A 26,422-nucleotide genomic window follows, 5' to 3' on the forward strand; every position below is an offset into this window, starting at 1 on the left:
TCCTACCACCAAAAATAAGAAGTGCTTAATGTATCTACTTTATAGTGTTTATATACACAATATCTATGCTATATTAAAAGCATGAAAACTTTTAGCGAAATGTTGTTCACTTTTTTTTATCCTTTCAAAACATATTTTTATTGGACAAAATCATAATTTAAATAACTTTCCTAAATTTTAGGATTTTAAAATTAACTAAAATTTTGCTTATTAAATCGTTTCTTATTTGAACAAGATATGAAGTCCTAATTTAGGAGTTTAAATTTATCTCATATAGTTTATTTGAATATCTTGATTTTCATAAATTATAAAAATTATGAAGTGACTTCGTAAAAAATGATTCAAACTTACCTGAACTTGAAACAAGAAAAAAGAATCTAATTTGATTTGACTAAAACATGTCTAGAGAATTATTTACATAACGGATACTAAAACTTGAAGAAAAAGCAGGGTATCACGATTAGATAGACTCTCAATACTTTTTTTTTGGTAATATAGACTCTCAATGCACGAGCAATATATTTAAGGATTGATGAGCAAACAAATTTTAAGATAGACAACTAAAAAATCTCCGAAAAAAAAAGACTACTCCGAGTTAATATATACTATAGCATATGATCTACGTTAAGACAATTAATTGCTTAAAACCACCATGCAAATTAAACTAAGTTAATATGTCCATAGTTTTTCTTTTGTTAAAAATTAATTTTACAATATATAAAATTATTTTTTTATTTTTTATTTTTAGGACTTTAAAATAATTAAATTTTAGCTTATTAAATCGTTCTTTATTTGAATTACTATGTTAGAATTCCTAATATCTTAAACTTAAGGTTTTACTTGTATAAAATTCTTCTCACATTTGAATACTTTAAATATAGAATTCTTATTAGATAAAATTATACTTTGCTGATTAATTTTTTTCTTATTCGAACAACTATATAGGAACTCCTCACCTTTAATATTTTAAAATTAATTAAGATTTATATTCATTTATCAGGGTACACGTGCAACGCGCGTAGCCAAAAACTAATTTTTCTTAATCAATTATAACAGGTTATTTTCACGACCCAAAATCCAAAAAGGCCGTGATGGCGCCAGATACCACTGTCAGGCAAGCCAACCACAATCAATTAACTTAATTACCCATTTTAGTATTTTTGAAATAAAAATTTCTTTAATGAAATTGTAGAGATAAAACTCATAGAGTAAATGATAAATATTTTTGCAGCTAAATTTTTAAACAATTCATAACTATTCCCAAAACCCGGTATCACAAGTGCATGAGCATTTACTAGAAAATTAAAAATAAAATACAGCATCTGTCCAGAATACAAATTAGACAGGAAAATATAATAACTCCGAAAGAGATTCTATTAGCTGCGGATCGTAATATATAATGCAGCTCACCCATGTCCCCACAATTATTAACCACACCTCTGCGCCCACAAGGCCGCTATGCATATATGTACCTGCACAATAAAATGTGCAGCAAGTGCAGTATGAGTACAAAAATAACGTGTACCCAGTAAGTATCAAGCCTAATCTCGAAGTGGTAGAGACGAGATAGCCGACTTTGACACTCACTATGGGTCAATAATAATAATTGAAATAAATTATAATTATTCAAATTAGCATGGTTCACAGAGTTAACAATAATTTTATTCAATTAGCAGAAATAATAAGAATCCTTCAAATGCAATAATTTTCCAATTTATTAATTAAATCATGCAATTTCAATAAAACTTCCAATTTATTAAATAGCTTTACAAGCTACAATTCAATTTTAATAAATTTTTAATTTATCAATTAGTCTCATTTACAGAAATAACAATAATTCATTAACAAGCAGGAATAATAATTCATTAAATTCCAAAGATTTTCAATTAGCTTCGCAAGCTGAAATAAACTATTAAGGTATCGTGTAATTATTATTATTATTAAGTACGATTTCTGCTGAGGACGTATGGCCCGATCCAGAGTGTCATGTACACTGCCGAGGGACGTGCGGCACGATCCATAGATGCATCTATCCTGCCGAGGCGTTCGGCCTGCTCCACAAGAAAGGATGACATTTTTCTTATGTACCTCCGGGAATGAGAGTATGTTTATTATAAGATAAATTTGAGAGGATGAACAATTTATTTTAACAATTAATTAATTTAAACAGAAAATCAAGCCTATGAGATTTCCATCCTTTAATATCTTTATCTAACAATTCACAATATATTCATATATATATCAATTAATATTAATTAATCAAAGAATACAATTTACACAAGTAATGCATGCTTTGAGTCCTAAACTACCCAGACTTTAGCATTAATAGTAGTTACTCACGGACTCTCGTCACCTCGTGCGTACGTAGCCCCCACAATTAGAAATAATTATTTAATTTTAATCACTTATGAGGTAATTTCCCCCTCACAAGATTAGACGAGAGACTTAACTCGTCTTGCTCCAATTTAATCCACTAGAAGGCCTTTTCCACGATTATCCAACTATGTCTAGCTCGAATCTAGCCAAAAATAATTCGATACAATCACTAAAAATTCTAGGAATCAATTCTATAAGAAAATACTATATTTTTAATAAAAAAATCGAAATTAATTAAAAATTCGGCTGTGGGACCCATGTCTCGAAATTCGACGAAAGCTACGAAATATAAACACTCACTCAACCACGAGTCTACCCATACCAAAATCACTAAACTCTAATAACAATTCGACCCTCAAATCCTCAAATCTATCCAAGAGGGTTTTAAAACTTTTTCCAACTCAATTCACCAATTAAATGATAAAAATAGTGATGGATTCGGGTAATTTAACTAATATTGAGTTAAGAACACTTACCACGTTATTTTTTCTGAAAATCTCCCAAAAATCGCCTAAATTCGAGCTCCAAATCGTTAAAAATAAAAAATGGGACGAAGTCCCATTTTCAGATCTTAAACTCTCTGCTCAGTGATTTCTTCTACGCGATTGCGAACTTCCTCACGCGATCGCGTAGCACAAATTTTACTGCCCAAACATTAACCCTACGCGTTCGCGGAAAGTCCCACGCGATCGCGAAGCACAGTCTCCGCAAGCCTACGTGATCGCGAGCCTCCTCACGCGATCGCGAAGCATTAAGGGCGTAGTCAGCTTCTGCTTCGTTTCCTCTTTGCGAACGCAGCCTTAGCCACGCGTTCGCATAGCACAACTGAATCCAACTTACGCGATCGCGGACTTGCCCACGCGATCGCATAGAACAATTCTCAGTTGCCAAATTAAGCCTACGCGATCGCAACCCCATTCACGCGATCGCGTAGAACAAATCCACCTCTGCCTAAATTACTCTACGCGATCGTAGACCAACTTATGCTATCGCGTATAAGGATACCAGAAGAAAATACCAGCAGTTATTAGCCGTGTTCCAAAGGCCAAAAATGATCTGTTAGCCTTCCGAAACTCACATGAGCCTCTCGAGACCTCAACCAATTATACCAACAAGTACTAAAACATCATACGAACTTAGTCGAAATCTCAAATCACATCAAACAACGCTAAAACCATAAATCATCCTCCAATTCATGCTTAATGAAACTTAAAATTTCTAACTTATTCATTCGGTACCGAAACCTATCAAATCAAGTCCGATTGACCTCAAACTTTGCACACAAGTAATAAATGACATAACGGAGCTATGAAAATTTTCAGAACTGGATTCCGACTCTGCTATCAAAAAGTCAACTCCCTGGTCAAACTTCCAAACTTAAATTCCCATTTTAGCCATTTCAAGCCTAATTTAACTACGGACTTCCAAATAAAATTTCAAACACGCTCCTAAGTCCAAAATCACCATACAGAGCTGTTGGAATCGTCAAAATTCTATTCCGGGATCGTGTTCTCAAAATGTTGACCGAAGTCAAATTTAGCACTTTAAGGCCAACTTAAGGAACCAAGTGTTTCGGTTTCAACCCAAACACTTCTAAATCCCGAACCAACCATCCCCGCAAGTCATAAATAATTAAAAGAACATATGAAAAGTTTTATTTTAGGGAACGGGGTTCTAAAAGTTAAAATGACCGGTTAGATCATTACAGTTATACATCCAATCATATTTTTCATGCTATTAACTATACTGATTATAGGTGATTACTTTTAGTTAGAGCATTTTTCTTTTTATCTTCCATCTCAAGAGAAACAACAACCTTGCTGAATCGTCTAGTTAAAATTTTGGCTATGATCTTGTACAGGGTGGTACAACATGCAATTGGCCTATAGTCCTTTATCTGAGTTGGTGAAGGAACCTTAGGTACCAGTATGATTGCAGTACAATTGATAGCATGCAGCATGCTGCCAGTTTGGAAGAAGTAATGTACAACTCCATAGACATCCTCTCTTACCACCTCCCACTGCTTGACAAAAAATTCAATAGGATAGCCATCTACTCTATGTGCTTTGTCTAGGGGCATTTCTTTTATGGCTTCCAGAATTTCATCATTTTGTTACCTCTTGCACTAGTTGACATTGTTGCTGATAGTTCAAACAAGTGCCTTTTTTATTACCTCTGCATTTGGACAAGGTAGTTCTGAGGCTCTTTCCCCCATAAGCCCAACGAAGAAGGATATGAATTCCTTTTCTACCAATTTGGGTTCTGTGAGTTTGATACCACACTCAATATAAACTGAAGTGATAGTGTTCTTGGCAGTTCTCATTCTCCATTGTGCATGAAAGTATTTGGAGTTAGTATCTCCACTAGTAATCCAGGTTGCCCTTGATTTTTTCCTTAGAACCTATTCTTCTATACTGCTCCACTTCTCCAAATGAAGCAAAATTTGTCTTTCTTTGTCAATAAGGAGTTGGTCGTGTGGCTGGTGTTTGAGATTTGCTTGTGTTACTTCTAGTTCCTCTCTCAACTGCTCAAGCTTTTGTTTGTATGATGCCATATATGCTATCAGCTCCTTCAAATTATCCTTTAGAAGGTGTAGCTTCCTCAACACTTGATGTCTAGGGTCACCCCTCACTGTCAAGTGCCATGTATTCTCAACCTTTTTCCTAAATTCAGGATGGTGTAGCACATTTGAGAAGACCTTAAAAGGTCTAGGGTGAAGCTCAATCCTTGCACCATAGTGGATAAGAATTGGTGAATGGTCTGATACTAGGGGTGTACACGGACCGGGTTAGTTCGATTTTTATTAAAACCAAACCAAACCAATTATATCGGTTTGGATTGGTTCGGTTTTGTCCGGTTTTTCGGATTCTTTCGGGTTATTTTGGTTACGTGAATATTATTTTAATCTTACTTTGTTAAGTTATAGATAAAGTTTTAATAAGTGAATATATGTTTTGTAAAAGGTAAAGAAATTGACAAACATATGATCTATTAAAATATTCTAATAGGAGAATTGTTTTTTGTAACATATGATAGTTATTTTCTTAGTCATCTAACAATAATTTTTCGTTAATGTACGCTTTCAAGGTTATAGAATTTTATAATTTAATATAAAAATCAGCATGATACCTGTCACGACCCAATTTCATATATAGGTCATAATGGAGCCCAACACTATAGCTAGGCAAGCCAACCAGTAATTTAAAATAACCAAGAAAATAAGCAACTCTTAATTCAACAAATGTGTGTGCCAAGACCCGGTGTCACAAGTATATGAGCATCTAGTAGATTATACAAAACTCTAAATACTGTCTGAAATGAAAATAGACAGAATTAAAAATACAAGAAGAGGCATTGGTAGATGCAGGACAGCTCAGAAAGGCAGCTCACCACTACGCCCCTGGATAACGAGGATTTGCGATGATAGGTCCTCCACTAGTATTTGTCTCAGATCCTGCACAAAAAGTGCAGCAAGTGTAGCATGAGTACATAAACAACGTGTACCCAATAAGTATCAAGCCTAATCTCAAAGTGGTAGAGACGAGATGACCGACTTTGATACTCACTAAGGGTCAACAATAATAAATGGAATAAATTATAATTATTCAAATCAGCATGACTCATAAAGTTAACAATAATTTTATTCAATTAGCAAAAATAATTTTAAAAAAATCCTTCAAATGCAACAATTTCCAATCTATTAATTAAATCCTTCAATTTCAATAAAATTTCCAATTTATCAAATAGCTATACATGCTGCAATTCAATTTCAATAAATTTCCAATTTATCAAATAGCTTTACAAGCTGCAATAAACTGTCTAAGTATCGTGTAATTATTATTATCAAGCACGATTTCTGCCGAGGTCGTACGGCCCGATCCAGAATTTCGTGTACATTGCTGAGGGACGTGCAGCACGATCCATAGATGCATCTATCCTACCGAGGAGTTCGGCCCGCTCCACAAGAAAGGAGGACATTTTCTTATATACCTCCGGAATGAGAGTATATTTTTTATAAGATAAATTCAGGAGGAAGAACAATTTCTCTTAACAAATAATTAATTTAAACAGAAATTCAAGCATATGAGATTTTCATCCTTTAATATTTTGTTTTTATATAACAATTCACAACATATATATATAAATATATCAAATAATTTAATTAAGTAAAGACTACCATTTACACAAGTAATTCATGCTTTTGAGTCCTAAACTACCCGGACTTTAGCATTAATAGAAGCTACGCACAGACTCTCGTCACTTCGTGCGTACCTAACCCCCACAATTAGCAACCATTATTTAATTTAATCACATATGGGATAATTTCCCCCTCACAAGATTAGACAAGAGACTTACCTCGTCTAGCTCCAATTTAATCCACTAGTAGACCTTTTCCACGATTATCCAACTCTGTCTAGCTCGAATCTAGCCAAAATAATTCGATACAATCACTAAAAATTATAGGAATCAATTCCATAAGAAAATACTACATTTTTAATAAAATTTCGAAATTAATTAAAAATTCGTCTGTGGGCCCACATCTTGAAATCTGGGAAAAGTTACGAAATCCGATAACCCATTCAATTACGAGTCCAACCATACCAGTTTCACTCAAATCTGATTCTGAATCGATACTGAAATCTCAAAAATCTATTTTTATGAGATTTCTAAAATTTTCCCAACTTTCAATCTCAAAACACTAATTTATGGTGAAAACAATGATATACTTGTATATGTAGACCAAATCCAAGTTAAAATCACTTACCCCAATGTTTTTCTCTTGAAAATCTGTCAAAAGTCGCCTCTACTCAAGCTCAAGTTCGTCAAAAATGGCAAATGAGACGAATGCCTTATTTTATAAACTGCCCAGGCAGCCTTCGAAATTGGGAATCGATCGTGGCCCTCGAGCCTGGGCTTCGATCATGGCCTCGAGCCTGGGACTCGGTCATGGCCTCGATCATGGCATCGAGCTTGTGCCTTCGATCGTGGCCCTCGATCTTGGGTCTTGATCCTGGCCCTCGAGCTGGACCTTCGATCGTGGCTTCGATACACAAGCTTGAGCCTAAGCCTCGTCAACCCTGGGCTCGATACCTAGGCTCGATATCTAGGCTCAATCACAGCCCAGAATGTCCAAAAGAAGAGGAAAAATTGCAACAGCTTTTTAAGTCTAACTTTTGATCCGTTAACCATCCGAAACTCACCCGAGGCCCACGGGACCTCAATAAAATATACCAACAAGTCCTAAAACATCATTAGAACTTATTTGAAACCTCAAATCACCTAAAATGACGCTAAAACCATGAATCATGCTCCAATTCAAGCTTAATGAAACTTAGAATTTCCAACTTCTACATTCGATGTCGAAACCTATCAAATCAACTCCGATTGACCTCAAATTTTGCACACAGGTCATAAATGACATAGCAGAGCTATAAAAATTTTCGGAACTGTATTCCAACTCCGGTATCAAAAAGTCAACTCCCCAGTCAAACTTCCAAACTTAAATTCTTTTTTTAGCCATTTCAACCCTAATTTCACTACGGACTTCCAAATAAAATTTTGATCACGCTCCTAAGTCCAAAATATATCATTCGAAGTTGTTGGAATCATCAAAATTCTATTTCGGGGTCGTTTGCACATAATTCGACATCCGGTCACTATTTGAACTTAAACTTTAATTTTTTATCAAAATTCCATATCTCGGGCTAGGGACCTCGAAATTTAATTCCGGGCATACGCCCAAGTCCCAAATCACGATACGGACCTACCGGAACTATCAAACACTTATTCGAGTCTGTTTGCTCAAAATATTGACCAAAGTCAACTCAGCCGAGTTTTAAAGCTCTAATTCACATTTTAATCTATTTTTCACATAAAAACTTTCCGAAAAATTTTACAGATTGCGCACACATGTCGAAGAAAGATAAATGGTGCTTTTCGAGGTTTTAGAACACAGAATTAATTATTAAATTTAAAGACGACATTTTGGGTCATCACATTCTCCACCTCTAAAACAAACTTTCGTCCTCAAACGGGTTTAGAATTATACGTGAAGTGCTGAATAAGTGTGGATATCTGCTCCGCATATTTTTCTTGGCCTCCCAAGTCGCTTCCTTGACTGGTTGGCCCCTCCACTGGACTTTTACTGCAGAAATCCTCTTGGACCTCAACTGGCGAACATGTTTATCAACAATGGCAATTGGCTCCTCTTCATAACCCATGCTATTATCTAGCTGAACTGTGCTGAAGTCTAACACATGTGATAGGCCGGCATGATACTTTTGGATCATAGATACATGAAAAACCGGATGAACTCCCGATAGGCTGGGAGGCAATGCAAGCTCATAAGCAACCTCCCCAACTCGTCTCAACACCTCAAACGGGCCTATAAATCTTGGGCTCAATTTTTCCTTTTTCCCAAATCTCGTGATTCCCTTCATCGGCGAAACTTTCAAGAGAACTTTTTCGCCTACCATAAATGATAAATCACGTGCTTTTTGATCCGCGTAACTCTTCTGTCTGGACTGCACTGTACGAAGTTGCTCCTGAATCAACTTTACCTTTTCCAAGGCATCCTTCACCAAATCAGTACCATATAACTTAGCCTCACCGGGCTCAAACCACCCGATGGGTGAACGACATCGCTGACCATATATAGCCTCAAATGGAGCCATCTTGATGCTGGATTGGTAACTGTTATTATAAGAAAACTCGGCCAAAGGCAAGAAACGATCCTACTGACCTCCAAAGTCAATCACACATGCCCTGAGCATATCCTCCAAAATCTAAATTGTTCGCTCTGACTTCCCATCGGTCTACGGATGAAAGGCTGTGTTGAGCTCTACACGGGTCCCCAACTCACTCTGTACTGCTCTCCAAAAATGTGAAGTAAACTGAGGACCTTTATCTGATATGATAGAAATTGGCACACCGTGCAACCGAACTATCTCCTGAATATAAATTTGGGCCAACCTCTCTGAAGTATACGTAGTCACAACAGGAATAAAATATGCCGACTTGGTCAACCTGTCAACAATGACCCAAACTGTATCAAACTTCCGCAAGGTCCGCGGCAACCCAACTACAAAGTCCATAGTGATGCGTTTCCATTTCCATTTCGGTATAGTCATCTGCTGAAGTAGGCCACCTGGCCTCTAGTGCTTATATTTAACTTACTAGCAATTTAGACACCTAGCTACATACTCAACTATGTCCTTTTTCATTCGTCACCACCAATAATACTGCCTTAGGTCACGATACATCTTCGTAGTACCTGGATGAATAGATACCGAGAACTGTGTGCCTCCTCTAGGATCTTTTTCCTCAGTCCATCCACATTAGGAACACATAGACGATCCTGGAGTCGCATAACACCATCCGCTCCAATAGTAACTTCCTTGGAACCACTACATAGTACCGTTTCTCGAAGAACCATTAAGTGTGGATCATCATACTGTCGAGCCTTGATCTGTTCAAATAGTGAAGACTGGGCTACAACATATGCAAAAACTCGACTGGGCTCTGAAATGTCCAATCTCACAAGTCGGTTAGCCAAGGATTGAATATCCAAAGCTAATGGCCTCTCCTCTGCTGTAATGAAAGCCAAACTACCCATACTCTCCGCCTTTCTACTTAAGGCGTCTACAACCACATTTGCTTTACCCGGATGGTATAGGATAATAATATCATAATCTTTCAGTAACTCAAGCCATCTGCGTTGTCTAAAATTTAGGTCCATCAAATAATTTAATTAAGTAAAGACTACCATTTACACAAGTAATTCATGCTTTTGAGTCCTAAACTACTCAGACTTTAGCATTAATAGTAGCTACGCACGGACTCTCGTCACTTCGTACGTACGTAGCCCCCACAATTAGCAACCATTATTTAATTTAATTACCTATGGGATAATTTCTCCCTCACAAGATTAGACAAGAGACTTACCTCGTCTAGCTCCAATTTAATCCACTAGTAGACCCTTTCCTCGATTATCCAACTCTGTCTGGCTCGAATCTAGCAAAAATAATTTGATACAATCACTAAAAATTATAGGAATCAATTCCATAAGAAGATACTACATTTTAAATAAAAATTCGAAATTAATTAAAAATTCATCCGTGGGGCCCACATCTCGGAATTCGGTAAAAGTTATAAAATTCGATAACCCATTCAATTACGAGTCCAACCATACCAGTTTCACTAAAATCCGACTCCGAATCGATACTTAAATCTCAAAAATCCGTTTCTATGAGATTTCTAAAAAAATTCCAACTTTCAATCTCAAAACACTAATTTATGGTGAAAATAATTATATACTTGTATATGTAGACCAAATTCGAGTTAGAATCACTTACCCCAATATTTTTCCCTTGAAAATCTGTCAAAAGTCGCCTCTGCTCAAGCTCAAGTTCGTCAAAAATGGCAAATGAGACGAATGTCTTCTTTTATAAACTGCCTAGGCAGCCTGCGGAATTGGGAATCGATCGTGGCTTCGATCGTGGCCCTCGAGCCTGGGCTTCAATCATGGCCTCGAGCCTGGGACTCGGTCATGGCCTCGATCATGGCATCGAGCATGTGCCTTCGATCGTGACCCTCGATCTTGGGTCTTGATCCTGGCCCTCGAGTTGGACATTCAATTATGGCCCTCGAGCTGGACCTTCGATCATGGCCCTCGAGCTGGACCTTCGATCGTGGCTTCGATACACAAGCTCGAGCCTGAGCCTCGTCAACCCTGGGATCGATATCTGAGCTCGATATATGGGCTCGATCACAGTCCAGAATGTCCAACAGAAGAGGAAAAATTGCAGCAACGTTTAAGTCCAACTTTTGATCCGTTAACCATCCGAAACTCACCCGAGGCCCTCGGGACCTCAACCAAATATACCAACAAATCCTAAAACATCATACGAACTTATTTGAAACCTCAAACCACCTAAAACGATGCTAAAACTACGAATTATGCTCAAATTCAAGCTTAATGAAACTTAGAATTTTTAACTTTTACATTTGATGTCGAAACCTATCAAATCAACTCCGATTGACCTCAAATTTTGCACACAAGTCATAAATGACATAACGAAGCTATGAAAGTTTTTGAAACTGTATTCCGACTCCGGTATCAAAAATTTAACTCCCCGGTCAAACTTCCAAACTTAAATTCTTGTTTTAGCCATTTCAAGCCTAATTTCACAACGGGCTTCCAAAAAAAATTTCGATCACGCTCCTAATTCCAAAAATTATCATACGGAGTTGTTGGAATCATCAAAATTCTATTTCGGGGTCGTTTGCACATAATTCGACATCCGGTCACTATTTGAACTTAAACTTTTAATTTTTTATCAAAATTCCATATCTCGGGCTAGGGACCTCGGGATTTGATTCCGGGCATACGCCCAAGTCCCAAATCACGATACAGACCTACCGGAACTGTCAAAATACTTATCCGAGTCCGTTTGCTCAAAATGTTGACCAAAATCAACTCAGCTGAGTTCTAAAGCTCTAATTCACATTTTAATCTATTTTTCACATAAAAACTTTTCGAAAAATTTTACGGACTACGCACGCAAGATGAAGAATGATAAAATAGTTGTTTTCAAGGTCTTAGAATACATAATTAATTATTAAATTTAAATATAATATTTTGGGTCATCACAATATCCTAAATAATGATATTTTATTTAATTTTAAATTATCAATATATCATTTCAAATTCGAAAAAGATATAAGAAATCTTGACATATGAATATGAAAGAACAAAGAGATGATTGACGCATTTCAATAACATTTGATAAGAAAATAATACAACGCATTAAAGTAAATAAAAATAAATACACTTCATAGTTCTATTAAATATTACATCCATGAGAGCGATTCCAAATATTTTTATATTTTTTTAAAAGAAAATTCAATACAAAGTCTTAAAAGTATATATTTATATATTGATTTGGTTCGGATTTTTTTACTCCATACCAAACCAAATCAAACCAGACCTAATCGAGGTTTTTAATTGGTTTGATTTGACTTTTCGATTTGATACAATTTTCCGATACGGTTTGAATACCATGGAACAACCAACCTACCAGTTGATAATTAAGATTTTCTACTAACGAAACAAGTCATACTCATTGGTTGTTTGGGTAAGTAATTTATGGTGTAAAATAATGTAGTAGTAAATTTGTTAGCGTCCGATAATTAACCCCCCCGCGCGCGAAAAAAGGTAAAACTCCTAGTACCCTTTGGATTGAGGGATGAGATCAGGTCCAGTTACGTTTGGTCCGGTAAAGTTCAATACAACACTTGATATTAGCCACGTGTCACTAAAGATATCATTTTTAGTGAACGGTGTGGATCATTTTGTTTTAGGACCTCTTTAACTGAGTTTCTAGTGAATTTTACTATCTTAAAAAATAAAAAAATAAAAACGCATAACCGAGAATATGACATTCGGATTTGTGACATTGTGCTTGCCCATTGGAGATCAATCAAATTAGGTGGAAGCGAATTTCTTCATATCCAGGAGTTATCGTCTTCACATTATTTATACCTGGAGACAAGAGCTTTGACTTTGGGAGTTGGGTTTATTGTCATTTGAAAATGCAAAAAGAGTTCTTGACATTGTTGTGAAGTGGTAAAAAAAAATCATTTTTTTGTTGGAAATTTTAGATCTTTGGTAAGTAATTCTGTTATTAAAGCTTTTGCAAGTGCAGAAAAAACTTTAGATTTAATTTATTGTGGAGAGGAATTGTTGGAGCAAAAACGAAGAAATAAGAGGAAGAAGTTGAAGAGCAGACAATGATCACGAGAGGAAGAACTGGGGTTTTCTACTTAGGCTATAAAATTAAAGAAAAACTTTTATTGAAGAGTAATAGTGCAAAATGATCCACAGCCTTCATATCTTTAGTGACACTTGGCTAATATCAAGTGTTGAGCTTTACCGGCCCAAACGTTACTGGACCTGATCTCATCCCTTGGGTTGAGCCCTTTACATTTTCGCAATCCTCAAAATTTCCCAAAATGCAGATAGTAAAAGGGTAGTGTATTGTGATACAAACAGAAGTGGTTGATTCCAGCTCGAACCCGTAACTATAGGTTATAATTAGGAGTATTCATAAAAATCCGAAAAATCGAACCAAACCGAAAACCAAACCAAACCAACCAAAAAAACCGATATTTTTAGGTTTGGTTTGGTTTTGGTTTTAAATTTTAAAAACTGATCAAATTTGGTTTGGTTTTGGTTTTAATAAAAAAAACCCGAACCAAACTGACTATAAAAGTAACTATTTAAATTTATTATTACACCTATATATATGTATATTTTTATATAAAGTTTCTAAAATTTTATGGTACATATTAGTCATTTGTATTTTTAGTCTAGTTTTTTGATATTATAATAATCTAATTCTTTGCCTTCTAGTTTGATTGGTAGTTTTCTTTTATTAAGTACAAGAATTTATTTCATGTTTAAAATAATCGATTTTTAATTGAGTACTTAAGTTATTCATCACTATTTGAGTCAATTATTATCAATATATCTTGGTAAATGATATATTTCTCAAAGAGCAATTGGTTTGATAGCGTTACGTTGAAAATGTACTCGTCGGAATATGCGTTTGGTAGTGTATGTCTCATATTTAAGAAAAAATCGATAAATAACCGAAAAAACCGAATCGATAAAAAACCGACTTAATTGGTTTGGTTTGGTTCCAATATTTGAAAAACCGACTTAATTGGTTTGGTTTCTTTTAGGGAAAAACCGACCCAAACCGAACCGTGAACACCCCTAGTCATAATTTTACCATTGTTCAAACTTTACAGATAATAAGGACTAAATTTGTTCATGTAGTATTTGGAATTGAGTTATTTTCTCTTCATTAAATTTTCGGCCAAATGTTATTCTCATTATCAGAAATAGTCCCATTTTTATTCTTTATTTTAAATGAAGGTCCAACTTGACGTTAATTTTTAAATTATAATTAGAAGTTGGGAGGTAAATTTAGACTTTTTTTGGAGGAACTTGACACATAGAGTCCATTCATTTCAAGTGTAACAAATACAAAATTATTTGCTTATGAAAAAAATATTAAATGAATCAAAAGTGTTATTGCAGTAAAATTTGAAACCATTTTCCGAAAAAAAGAAAGAAATAAAAAACGCTCCAAAACGAATTCCAAAAAAAAAAAAAGCGCGACCTAACAAACCTTGACGAATCACGTTCTAGTCATGAGCTACGCCGGCCACGTTCTGTCCCTTCCCCGTTTAACTTCACCGCCGTTTTCCCTTCTTCCTCCGCAAACCACTGCCGGCACGCTCTTCTCCGCCACCACAGCAAACCACTGTCCTCGCTTTACTCCCCTTAAAATCCACAACCTGTCTCTTTGCCGCCCTTCAGCTTGCAACCACAACCATAGTGGCGGCGGTGCTGGTGGAAATAATGGCGGCGGCGGTGACAATGGAGGCGGCGGTGATTGGTGGAGCAATTTCTTCAATTTTAATAACAAAAAATCTCCACTCCTCCTCCTTCCATTTTCTCGTATCGAAGATAGTTCTATTATTGATACTATATTATCATGTAAACCACTGCTATTGTTCTTCGTATCAGCTTCTTCTTCAATTACGTGCTGCTTAATATTAGCTTCATTTGTACAAGCAAAAACAAAAAACGAAGAAAATTGTAGATATATTGTGTATGAAATTAAAGGAGGAAAGCGGATTGAACTTGAGCTGGATAATTCAAAGGATGAATTTATTCTTCCGAAGACAATGTGGTCACGTCTGTTATTTAACCCTAACTCGTTCTCTTCCGGTAGTGGTTATTTTTCGAATTTGTGGATGCAATGCAAGGAATTAACGATGAATTTGTTGCTGCCTGAGGGGTTTCCGGAGAGTGTCACGAGTGATTATTTGGAGTATTCACTCTGGAGAGGGGTTCAAGGTGTTGCTGCACAAATTAGTGGTGTTCTTGCAACCCAGGTAGCAGTCCTTCTCTTGCGTTAATTTTCTTGTGAAATGTAAAATTTGCAACCAATGCAACTTGATACACATGTTTTTCTCTTCTTCTTTTGTGGTTTGTCTAAATACGCAAAATGTGAGTTCATAACGCATAGTCGGGGTTAGGAATGGAGAAAAAGAGAAAGGTGGGTAGGTTTACTTTTAGAGTAAAAGTAGTCTGACAATTGCAAATACCATGATAAAATTGATTCAGTGAAATCAATAGATATGATTTCATTGATTCAAATTTCTTCCCATCTGCTTACATCTTGTGGGCAGAGTTACCTAGTACTATACTGGTGGATAATGGAGATAGTATGTACTTGGTAGAATGTGGAGCTGCACAAGTAAACAATAAGATTTATCCACCCCGAGGCTAAGTGGTTTGGGATTGAGGCGAAGTTGAGTTGAGTCTAGTGGTTGACTGAAGTGAACTCCAATAGTTTTTTTTTATTTAACAATTATGCTCGGACCAGCTTGTGTGCACCTCTACTAATCTACCCTGTATGCCGTTACATCATACAAGCAAAGGTTAGGCATACAAAGTTTGGAGGAGAATAGACTCACATTGAGTATTGTAGCTGGGATTCAAATATGGGATGGGATCTCCAAGTTGTTACTCCTATCTCGTTCAGTGTTTTTAAGAGCGAGAAGCCAAAAAAGCGACAAGGGCTCGCCTCGCTTCAAAAGCGAAGCGCAAAGCGAAGTGCATGCTTTATTAAAGTGAAGCGCAATTCTTAAAAAACATAATGTAAACCTTGCAAAGACACAATATAAAATTATAAATAATCAAAAAGTTCAAATTGTCAAAATCAAAGCTACTAAATTACTAGAATCAACCTCTTATTCTTCTACTCTTCTTGTTCTTCTTCAAGATTGTCAAAATCTTGAATTCCTCTATTATCTTCATATTGCTCGTCATCTTCCTCCTCCCCCTCCTCTTCCTCTTCATGATCACTTTCATCTTCATCAATTAGGGATAGGGATCGACTTGTAGTAGCCACACTTTTTCCCTTCCTAATCGAGCTTGAACTTGAAGTATTCCCCCTTAAACCATAAGGATTCTCCCCAACTCCACTAGCAACCGCAACATCACCCCAAGTGAAATTAGAATCGCCTTCAAATACTTCTTCATCTTCACAATTTTCGGGGACTCCGGTTAGCCACTCATTAGCCTCATCAATATTGTCCAAAAGAATTGGATCAATTAGATTGCGGTGGTTGTAGCGACGCCTCAATGCACTATTGTATTTTATGAACACTAGATTATGGAGGCGCTTCAAGGTTAGTCGATTCCTCTTCTTTGTATGAATCTGCAAACAAGATGTGTCAACTAATTAGTAGGAGTTGGGACAATTGAGATATAATTTACTTTATCTCAAAACACGAAATAATTCTTTTTATTTCTCACGCGTTCAAAAACGCTCCAGTTCCTTTCACATCCGGATGAGCTACAAGTTAAACTTAGAACTCTGATGGCGAAAGTCTGTAAATCCGGAGTCTCTACACCATAGTGGTCCCACCACTCAACTATAGAAGTGAAAAAAAAAATTCAAGAGTTAATAAGTATAAAAAATACATTAAAGTTAGAGCTATAAATATAGAAGCACTTGATCACCTGGCGATTTCGTCTTTCTTTATTTAATAGCAAGTCGGAGCTTAAAAAGTCCCTCAGCTGCCTTGTAAATAGCAAGCTGATCTACTATCTTTTCTTGCATGTCTTCATCTGGGGTCAACTTGATAACAACCTCATGGAATCCTGTCCACACTCTCTAGCCAATGAATTATTCTCATGCTGATCATAAAAGAGTGACGGGTTCAGAATAAGTCCAGCTGCATGCAAAGGTCTATGAAGTTGCTCACTTCATCTTGCATCAATGATCTGAAAGACCTTTGCATATTTCTGCTCATCAGTGAATGATGCTTGAATAGCCTCCTTGGCCCTATCCATAGCTTCATAGAGGTAGCCCATTGGTGGTTTTTGCTCCCCATCCACCAAACGGAGTACTTTAACCAAAGGGCCACCAATTTTAAGAGCATGAAGGACATTATTCCAAAAAGAATAAGAAAGAATAATGCGTGCAACATCTTTCCCTGCACTTTCCTTTGCAAATTTACTCTTGCTCCATTCCTCTGAAGTGAACAACTTTCTCAAATTGGATTTTTGCAAGTGGATACTATGTAAAGTCAAGAAAGCAGTGGCGAACCTTGTCTTGCCCGGTTTCACCAAATTTTTTTGTCCGGTGAATCTTCTCATCATATTCAATAACAAGGGCCGCTGAGAAATATAAGAATGTACCCTAACGCCCTGGCCAAAAACTGTAGAGAAGGGTTTTTCCTTGAAAATGTCCCCGAAGATTAAGTTGATACAATGAGCCGCACATGGAGTCCAATAGACATTCTTGTACGCTTCTTCCACCATGCCACCCGCTTTCACATTTTCACTCGCATTATCAGTGACCACTTGAACAACTTTGCTTGTGCCAATCTTTTCAATGGTGTTCTGAAACAAGGTGAATATTTTGATGTGGTCAGTGGATGAGTCGCTAGCATCAATGGACTCAAGAAACAAACTTCCCTTGGGAGAATTCACCAACACGTTAATAATCATTTTCCCAATTCTTGCCGTCCACTTATCCATCATAATGGAGCAGCCATACTTGTTCCACGCAACTTTATGTTCCTCCACAATTTTATTAGTCTCCTCCACTTCCTTATTTAGATAAGGACCTCTGATTTCATGATAAGTGGGAGGCTTCATTCCAGGTCCGTATTGACCAACGGCCTCAATAAAGTCTCCAAAAGTGTCAGTATAGTTGACACAATTGAAGGGGAGCCCAGCATCATAGACCCATCGTGCAAAAGCTCTAACTGCACGATCCCTCAAAATGTCCTTAGCAATTTTTTGTACATCTTTTCCACCGCTCTTTCCTTCCGGCTTCTTTGGGAAATAGCAATCTATAGGACCTTTAGTCCTACTCGTACCCGTCGATCCATGGCTTGAAGAGATTGCATCTCTTCCCCGTTTTGTTGGAAGTGACAATTCTTCAATATCATCATCACCATCATCATCAAGATTGGTCACCAATGGTTGATGACTCATTTGATTTTTTTGCTCCTTCTTCTTCTCAACAAAATTCTTTATTTCATCCCTCACCTCCGGTGGACATTTCGGACAACTTGTGACGTTTCTATCGCCACCAATAAGATGGAATTTAAAGCGATAAATTCCACCCGTTGTAATCTTGTTACAAAACTTGCATACAATATTTGTATTCTTCTCATTAACTCTATCGCCATATCGCCAAGCCGGGTCTTTATCTTTCGATCTTTGAGACATTTTGAAATCCCTATTAAGATATAAGAAAATACATAATCAAATAAACTGAAAATACATATAATATATATAATAATTAATTTTATAAACCGAAATACACATTAAAAAAATCAAATAAACTAAAATATAACATATATAATTTTCTAAAATGAAATACATATAAAATTAATCAAATAAACTGAAAACATAACATATATATAATAATTAATTTTATATACTGAAAAATACATTAAGAAAATCAAATAAACTGAAAAATATAACATATATAAATAATAATTAATTTTATATACTGAAATATACATTAAAAAAATCAAATAAACTAAAATATAACATATATATATATATATAATAATTAATTTTCTAAAGTGAAATACATATAAAATTAATCAAATAAACTGAAAAATATAACATATATAAATAATAATTAACTTTATATACTGAAATATACATTAAAAAATCAAATAAACTAAAATATAACATATATATATAATAATTAATTTTCTAAAATGAAATACATATAAAATTAATCAAATAAACTGAAAATATAACATATATAAATAATAATTAATATTATATACTGAAATATACATTAAAAAATCAAATAAACTGAAAAATATAACATATATAAATAATAATTAATTTTATATGCTGAAATATACATTAAAAAAATCAAATAAACTGAAAAATATAACATATATAAATAATAATTAATTTTATAAACTAAAATACATATTAAAAGTAATAAATAAGAAGAATAAAAGTGAGGAAAAAAACAAAATGGGTTAGAGATAAAAGGAAGAAGAAGACGCTGAAGTCTGAAGTCTGAACAGTGCAAACTGGACTGTCAGAGTCTCAGAGATAAACGAAGAAGAAGAAGGAAGAAAGAAGGAAAAAGAAAGAAAAAAAAGCAGAATCTGACGGGACCAAGAAGAAGAAAGAAAGAAGAAAGAAAAAAAAGAGAAAAAGAAAGGAGAAGAAGAAAATTACCTGGACTGATCAGCAATGTCGATGAAGTTGAACCCTAGGCTTTGGTCGACCTCGATCGAAGAAGAGAGAAGAAGAAATGACCAATTTTTGTCAATTTAGGGTCTGTTTTGTATAATTAAAAAACAGACCCAAAGTTTTTTTTTTTAAAAAAGGGCCCTCTGCGCTTTTTTAACAGAAGCGATCGCTTCGTCGCTTTACTCGCTTCGTCACTTCGTCGATTCCTCCGTTGAAGCGTGCGCTTCCCTCGGTCGAGTCGCCTCAGGCAGCTAGAAGCGACACTGAGTCGCGTCGCGTCGCTTCGCGCTTAAAGCGACGAAGCGATCGCTTTTCTAAACACTGATCTCGTCAACCACTTAGTCACCCTGTCCGGACGAAGTCTAATAGATTACGTATATGCTTTTCTGTTTTTTCTTCTTTTTCACCGTTGCTGTCTTGAATCATCCTAGGAAGAAATTCATAGGAGTGCTGCTGATAGATTTTCATTCTTTGTTATGTATAGGCTTTGCTTTACGCCGTTGGATTAGGGAAAGGGGCTATTCCTACTGCTGCAGCTGTCAATTGGGTGCTTAAGGATGGCATTGGATATCTTAGCAAGATACTTTTGTCGAATTATGGCAGGCATTTTGATGTCAATCCTAAGAGCTGGAGGCTGTTTGCAGACCTTTTGGAGAATGCTGCTTATGGGCTGGAGATTTTGACCCCTGCCTTCCCACATCTGTTTGTTCCTATCGGAGCTGTTGCTGGAGCAGGGAGATCAGCCGCTTCATTAATCCAGGTAATATTTTTGAATCCAAATGTGAATCTGATCATGATTAGAAAAGAGCAAGCTTCTGATCTGCATGTTGTTACTGCAAATGAACTATATTGCTGATATTGTGTCTTAAAGATGTACTGCAAGATTCCCTTAGGCGTTTTCATTAATTTATGTGATTTATATCTCTCAGTCCAGGGAAGAATTGGATGTTATTGCCCCACACAATCCCACCCCCAATAGAAAAAAAAAGAAAAAAAAGGAGATTAAGGTTCATGCAGTAAGCAATAAACAAAAACATTTGGCTTACAGGCTGCTACAAGGAGCTGCTTCTATGCGGGTTTTGCTGCTCAGAGGAATTTCGCGGAGGTAATTTTTTTACTTATCTATGCTGACTTTGGTTGTCAAAATATGTTGGGGGCATGAAACTTCTAATGTTCCAATCTGTCTGTTGATTACCTGGAAGAACCACATATACATTTTTGCATATGCTTTGCGAGGAGTTACTGGAAGAAAAACATTTCTATTCTGAATCAGTTACTAATGGCAGGTGATTGCAAAGGGTGAAGCTCAAGGAATGGTGAGCAAAGCAGTTGGAATCATGCTTGGCATTGCACTGGCTAACTGCACTCGCTCTTCTACATCTCTTGCTCTTGCTTCTTTTGGAGTGGTAACTTGGATCCACATGTTCTGTAATCTGAAGTCATATCAGTCCATTCAACTAAGGACTTTAAATCCTTATCGTGCAAGTACTTCTCTTCTTTATTTATTATATCTTAAGATAAAAGCAATCAATTTTTAAAAGCACAAGGAAGTTTACTTTATGCTTTTTTTGTGGGTTAAACTGATATCAGTGGATTCTTTTCTACTAGAGTGCCCTATCTTCTTCTTTCTACTGATAAAATGAGTGTACAAGATCTTGATCCCCCCCTCTTCCCCCCAAAAAAGACAAAGGAATGAGCGTTAAAGACATGATCTGTAAGGTAATCACTTAGTGTCTGGAAAGTACATCTGGATTATAGATATTGACTTTATTTATTAACTGCTGGAAAAGTGTCCAATGTAAGCATGTGCACTTGGACACTACTAATAGCTATAGTACGTCAAAGAAGCCATCAAGTTTATCGAAATCTGACAATGCTCAACTTCGAAAAGAACGAAGAAAAGAATATTAATATATTAACTAGAGGAAGAAAGAAAAAGAAAAACGAGATTAAGCTGGGTTGTTTGTGTTGTTTTTGCACTTCATGCTCTTGCATAGACTCATACACAAGAAAAAGGGAGGAAAGAAAGAAAAAAAATGAAATTTACAGGTCTTTGCTGATTTAGCAAGGTTGCTGATCCTGCCCAATCTTTTGTTGCTTTAATTTAATAGAATTCTTACTAGGTTCTAATAAGTAGTTGAGACTTGTCGCTTAATATTTCCTTGTTTAATCTTATCTTAGAGTCTATTTTTTGACAGGTTTAGTCTTCAGTGAGTATCTGCTCAGTGGTCTAGTTCCTTCTGTTAAAGAGGTCAATGACGAGGAGCCTGTTTTCCCAGCTGCTCTTTTAAATCTAAAGGCAGCACATGAAGTGAGTTTGCGTTTACTTTTACTAGTTTCATAAGACATTTTCTCCTCACATCTGTGCAAACTTGAGGACCTTTATTTAGTTATTTTTTTTGTGTGGTGACGTTTTACTATGTAAACAAATTTTCACGTCTCCTCGGAATATATAAAATACACTTCAGGAATTTCTGATCTATATTTATGCAGTAAAACATGTTTACTTTGGGGTGGTGCCGGGGAGGTAGGTATACTCTTATATCATTCTATAAGTTGCTAATAGAAAAGATGGATATATCCTCAGAAAGACAATATATGGTCAGCTTAACTGTTTTATCAAGATATAGAGGATAAATGCATTGTGTTCATGCTCAACTACTAACATCAAATAAGAGTAAGAAAATTGTAAACGAGTAGTCGGAATTAAGAAAAAAATATGCCTATTCCAACACAAAAGGAAGAAAATGTAATAACTATTAACTAACAACTCGCAAGGTAGCATAATCAGTAACAATGAGTACCAAGGTTTAGTGAATAGGGAATTGGGATGGCCCTAACTGTTACGTGTGTTCCTTGTTTTGAATGGGAAAAAAGTTTCTCTGTTGATGCCATCTTCTGGTTAAAGATATCATTTGGTTTTGACTGGTAAACTTTGAAAATAGACTATTTTCTCTGATTATTGTAGTCTTCTCGGACACACACGGAAGTGCTTTCTGTCAATGCTAAACAAGCAGCTGCTAGGATTGTGCAACGGTTGGAGCTAGGTTCTAAACTTTCTAATGTTGCTACTAGTCGAGAAGATGTGCTTGCTCTGTTTGAACTATACAAGAATGAAGGTTACATTTTGACTGAGCAAGAAGGAAAATTTTGTGTAAGTAAATCTTCCTTTTGCTTGCATTATCCCCCTCTTACATTTTACCAATACATACAGCCCCCCCCCCCCCCTTCTTTTAGAGTTCCTCATTGACCCTCTTGTTGAGACATCACTTGTTTAGACTAGCCTGTAAATCCAGGCTAAAGTTTTTTTGGTCTACCATCTGCGAGTGGTGTTAACATCCTAAAAAATGATGAATAAATAGTTAGGGCTCAAATTGCTCTGCTTAAGGAACCTTTCTTTTATCAAGAACAGTTGATCATATTTCGGCCTTTCCAGAGATTGTTTGTATTTACTATTACTAGAGAAAGATCAAACTCTCTCACCAGGACATTAACTATGAATATTGGGGATTCAAGCCAGCTAAACTTAGTCATAGCACCTATTAGGCTTTGATAGGAAAGAATATAATTTTCCTTTTTTTTTTTTCAAGAGAGCATATTTCATGTTTTGGAACTCCACTTCAGATGCAATCCAGCTAATTTGACCACCTTTTTTTATTTTTATATATTACGAAGAGAAAAGTAAATAGGAGAGTTTTGCAGAATCCATTTTGTAACTCACAATCACCACTGGTGAGTTATGAGGTCATTCATTGAGTTATTAGCAATTCAAAATTTTATGCTAGTATTGGCAACCAAAGTTGGGAAGTACCATGATAAGAGATCCAGAATTGACATGCTCTTCTTTCTTAGTGTATCAATTGTTCTGCAATTGCATCAGCGTAGTTCCCAAAACACCTTAAGGTGATCACCAAGCAGTATGGTGAATCACATAAAATTGATGATTGAGATCTAAGATTGGCCTTCTTAAGTGTGAATTATTGGAGTCAGCGTTGGCAAAAAAATGTCATTTAGAGATATTGAACTGTATGAATAAGGGAGAAGCTCCATGAAAGGAAACTTAATGCCTCATATAAAAATCATTCACTTAGCAGGAAAAGATGAACTGTATGAATAAGGGAGAAGCTCCATGAAAGGAAACTTAATGCCTCATATAAAAATCATTCACTTAGCAGGAAAAGATGAATACTCCAGTGAGTGACAAACATTAGAGAGGGAGGGAGTTGAGCTTGGGTAGCAGGGTTGTTTCACTCGGAAATTTTCCTCATTCATTTTCGGGTGTTCTCTCACTTCTGCTTTCCTTTTCTTTGGTGAGATTTGGGCCGTAACGTCTTTTTTTTGGGGTGGGGTGGGGGGTGGGGACCTCATGCTTAGCTAACATTTTACATTTGTTTTGCACTTGTTGGAGCAGATTGTACTGAAAGAAAGTTCATCACCACAAGATATGTTGAAGTCATTGTTTCATGTCAATTACCTGTACTGGTTGGAGAAAAATGCAGGAATCAAGTCGAGCAGTATAGCTAATGACTGCAGGCCTGGGGGAAGGCTGCAGATATCTTTGGAGTATGTTGAGAGAGAGTATAATCATGTCAAAAATGATGGTGAAGTAGCAAGTTGGGTGATTGACAGTCTCATTGCAAGGCCTTTGCCAAATCGAATTCGCTTGGGTTATGCAGCTGTATCTTCTGTTGCAGAAGGTTGACCTTATATTACAAGGCGTGGTTTCTCTGAACAAGCTGTTGTTGCCAGCTCAAGTCATCCCTCATACCCTGTGGAGCTGCCAAACCATGGTGATGTGTCACTTTGGATTTGCATCTACAGGCGGAAGAGCTTGAAAATGATTGGTAGACCCCGTTTCATGACTGTACAATGAGCTTGCAATGGTATGTTGTTCAAGAATTGGATGATGCAGTACGCTGGTGAATGAGGTGGGTTCTTGTGAGTATCTGGATTTGTTTTTGAATGCATGGTTTTGTTGCTGCTATGAAATTCCATGGATCTTGATCAGATAATGCTGCAACAGTGTTGTCAAAGGCTCATTTAAGGCGCACTTACACCCTGAAGCTCAGAAAAGCTCAGGGAGGGCGCTTCGCCTCGCTTAAGCTGCGCTTCAGTGTAAGGCAAGACACTAAGACATGCGCCTCATTGCCCATGAATTTTATCATGAATCAAGTGGCACTAAACAACAAATATGATCAGGAAATAGGTGTGACAGCTGTAAAGGAAAACGTTATGAATGAATTTGTTACTTTGTTCTTGAATTACATATATATTTTTGTTTTTTCCGTTCATTGCGCCTTTTCTTACTAAAGCCAACACTTTTAAGTGCGCTTTGCGCTTAAAGCCCAATAGACCTGAAGTGCAGTTTAGAGCTTTTCGCTTTTGACAACACTGGGCTGCAACATGTGGGGCTTCCTCCTCCATTTGTTTCATGGTTTAGTTCTCTTCTTATTCCTTCTACTTTCCTGCTTACGAGTTTACCTAATGTAATCATGATCAAGTTGGAGCCATGGGGGAGAACCCTTTGCTTAAGCAGCACAATGGTAGATGGATGAAGTAGACCAAAAGTATGTTACAAATAGCACGTTGTTGAGTTTAAATACCTTACAGTTTTACATTCAGTTTTTGTGCTAATGAACCAGGATGTTCGTGTTGGCGACTGGTTATCTATTGCCGGGTCATCATTAAGAAGGTGAGTTAAAGGTGAAATTTCAGTCTGTATAACTTTTGCACAAGCTATACGGCAACAAATATTGATTGTTCTGGCCCTTCCGGGTTATAAATTGGTCAAAATCGATAGTGAAAATATCTAAATTTGGTGGTTGTAGACCTGATGCCACGTTTCTTTTGTGATCAATTTGGAAATAATTTTGCAGTTTTGCTACGCTAGTGAGATGAGCATGTTGATAAAATTATAAAATGTTTAAGTGCTTGTTTTTGTTTTTTGGTAAATAGCTTTTTTATTAACCAAAAAAGTATCATTTACAGACTCCAGGCAAAGAGCCGACCTCTTGCACTCCTATTTACATCCGACAGCCCCTAGTTTAGCTATACTAACTATAGGAAAACAAGAAAATGTTCAGCTATCTCGCTAAGGGTGTGAACTCAGCAGACTCAAAGGCTTGCACCATTTCCTAAGGTTTTGTCCTCTAATGTGAATATGTACTGCTATTTCTCTACTGACTCTATCTTCATCATAAGAGCTCTTCTGGAACCTTAACAGATTCCTCTCCCTCCACATGACATAGACTGCCATCGCATATGCACAGCTAGTGATAGCTCCCAGTCCACTCTTCCTCTTGGCCATACTGCATACCCATTGTAATTCATGTGTAGCATCACCTCTGTTCCTGATATGCCCAAGCCAAGTCAGTAATCTCAGCCACAATGCACGCGTAACAGGGCATTCAAAGAATAGATTTGCATGAGTTTCAATGCCACCATGACAGAAAACACAAGGCATAGGAGCTTGTATGTCTATCATCTGCAGTCGATCCATTGTTGCTAGCCTGTTTTGCACTACTAACCATAGGATAAATTTCACTCGTGGATGGATGTTTCCCTGCAGTGTAAGGATTTTCCAGGGGACTTTGGGGTGACGAGGAATCAGGTGCAGGTACATCTTTTTAATAGAGAAGGAACCATCCATGTTCTGCATTGTTTCTAACTTTGCAAGTAAGTCGCCTTGTACCACAACCTGTTGTATAACCATATCTCGAG

The 26,422-nt window shown here is 36.4% G+C and overlaps 2 protein-coding genes across 4 annotated transcripts; one reads left to right on the forward strand and one right to left on the reverse strand.

The window, feature by feature from the left end:
• The first annotated feature begins 14,523 nt into the window (after positions 1-14,523).
• On the forward strand, positions 14,524-25,525 carry LOC107804920 (protein root UVB sensitive 1, chloroplastic). Of its 3 annotated transcripts, XR_012699148.1 has the most exons (9): positions 14,524-15,345; positions 20,187-20,462; positions 20,751-20,807; positions 20,989-21,187; positions 21,901-22,013; positions 22,671-22,856; positions 24,114-24,630; positions 25,204-25,269; positions 25,345-25,525. XR_012699148.1 is itself a non-coding variant. In XM_075230611.1 (7 exons), the coding sequence occupies exons 1-7, from the start codon at positions 14,596-14,598 to the stop codon at positions 24,402-24,404; spliced, it is 1,872 nt and encodes a 623-aa protein (XP_075086712.1). In that variant the 5' UTR covers positions 14,524-14,595; the 3' UTR covers positions 24,405-25,091. The 3 variants fall into 3 exon arrangements, 1 of the variants encoding a protein (XP_075086712.1); XR_012699147.1 differs by lacking the exon at positions 25,204-25,269; XM_075230611.1 differs by lacking the exons at positions 25,204-25,269; positions 25,345-25,525 and having other exon boundaries at positions 24,114-25,091.
• A 268-nt stretch (positions 25,526-25,793) lies between these two features.
• LOC107804918 (uncharacterized) lies at positions 25,794-26,201 on the reverse strand. Its single transcript, XM_016628866.2, has one exon. It carries the CDS (start codon positions 26,199-26,201, stop codon positions 25,794-25,796), a length of 408 nt encoding a protein of 135 aa, XP_016484352.2.
• Positions 26,202-26,422: the final 221 nt, after the last annotated feature.

The sequence above is a fragment of the Nicotiana tabacum genome, chromosome 15, assembly GCF_000715075.1.
Source record: "Nicotiana tabacum cultivar K326 chromosome 15, ASM71507v2, whole genome shotgun sequence".
Lineage (NCBI taxonomy): Eukaryota > Viridiplantae > Streptophyta > Magnoliopsida > Solanales > Solanaceae > Nicotiana > Nicotiana tabacum.

Excerpts from the sequence above, each read along its gene's own strand:
- LOC107804918 (XM_016628866.2), bottom strand. The coding sequence starts at position 26,201 with ATGGATCGACTGCAGATGATAGACATACAAGCTCCTATGCCTTGTGTT.
- LOC107804920 (XM_075230611.1), top strand. The coding sequence starts at position 14,596 with ATGAGCTACGCCGGCCACGTTCTGTCCCTTCCCCGTTTAACTTCACCG. Across the intron at positions 20,808-20,988 it reads CTCAGAGGAATTTCGCGGAG|GTGATTGCAAAGGGTGAAGC; the intron begins GTAATTTTTTTA and ends TACTAATGGCAG. Across the intron at positions 22,857-24,113 it reads AGCAAGAAGGAAAATTTTGT|ATTGTACTGAAAGAAAGTTC; the intron begins GTAAGTAAATCT and ends TTGTTGGAGCAG.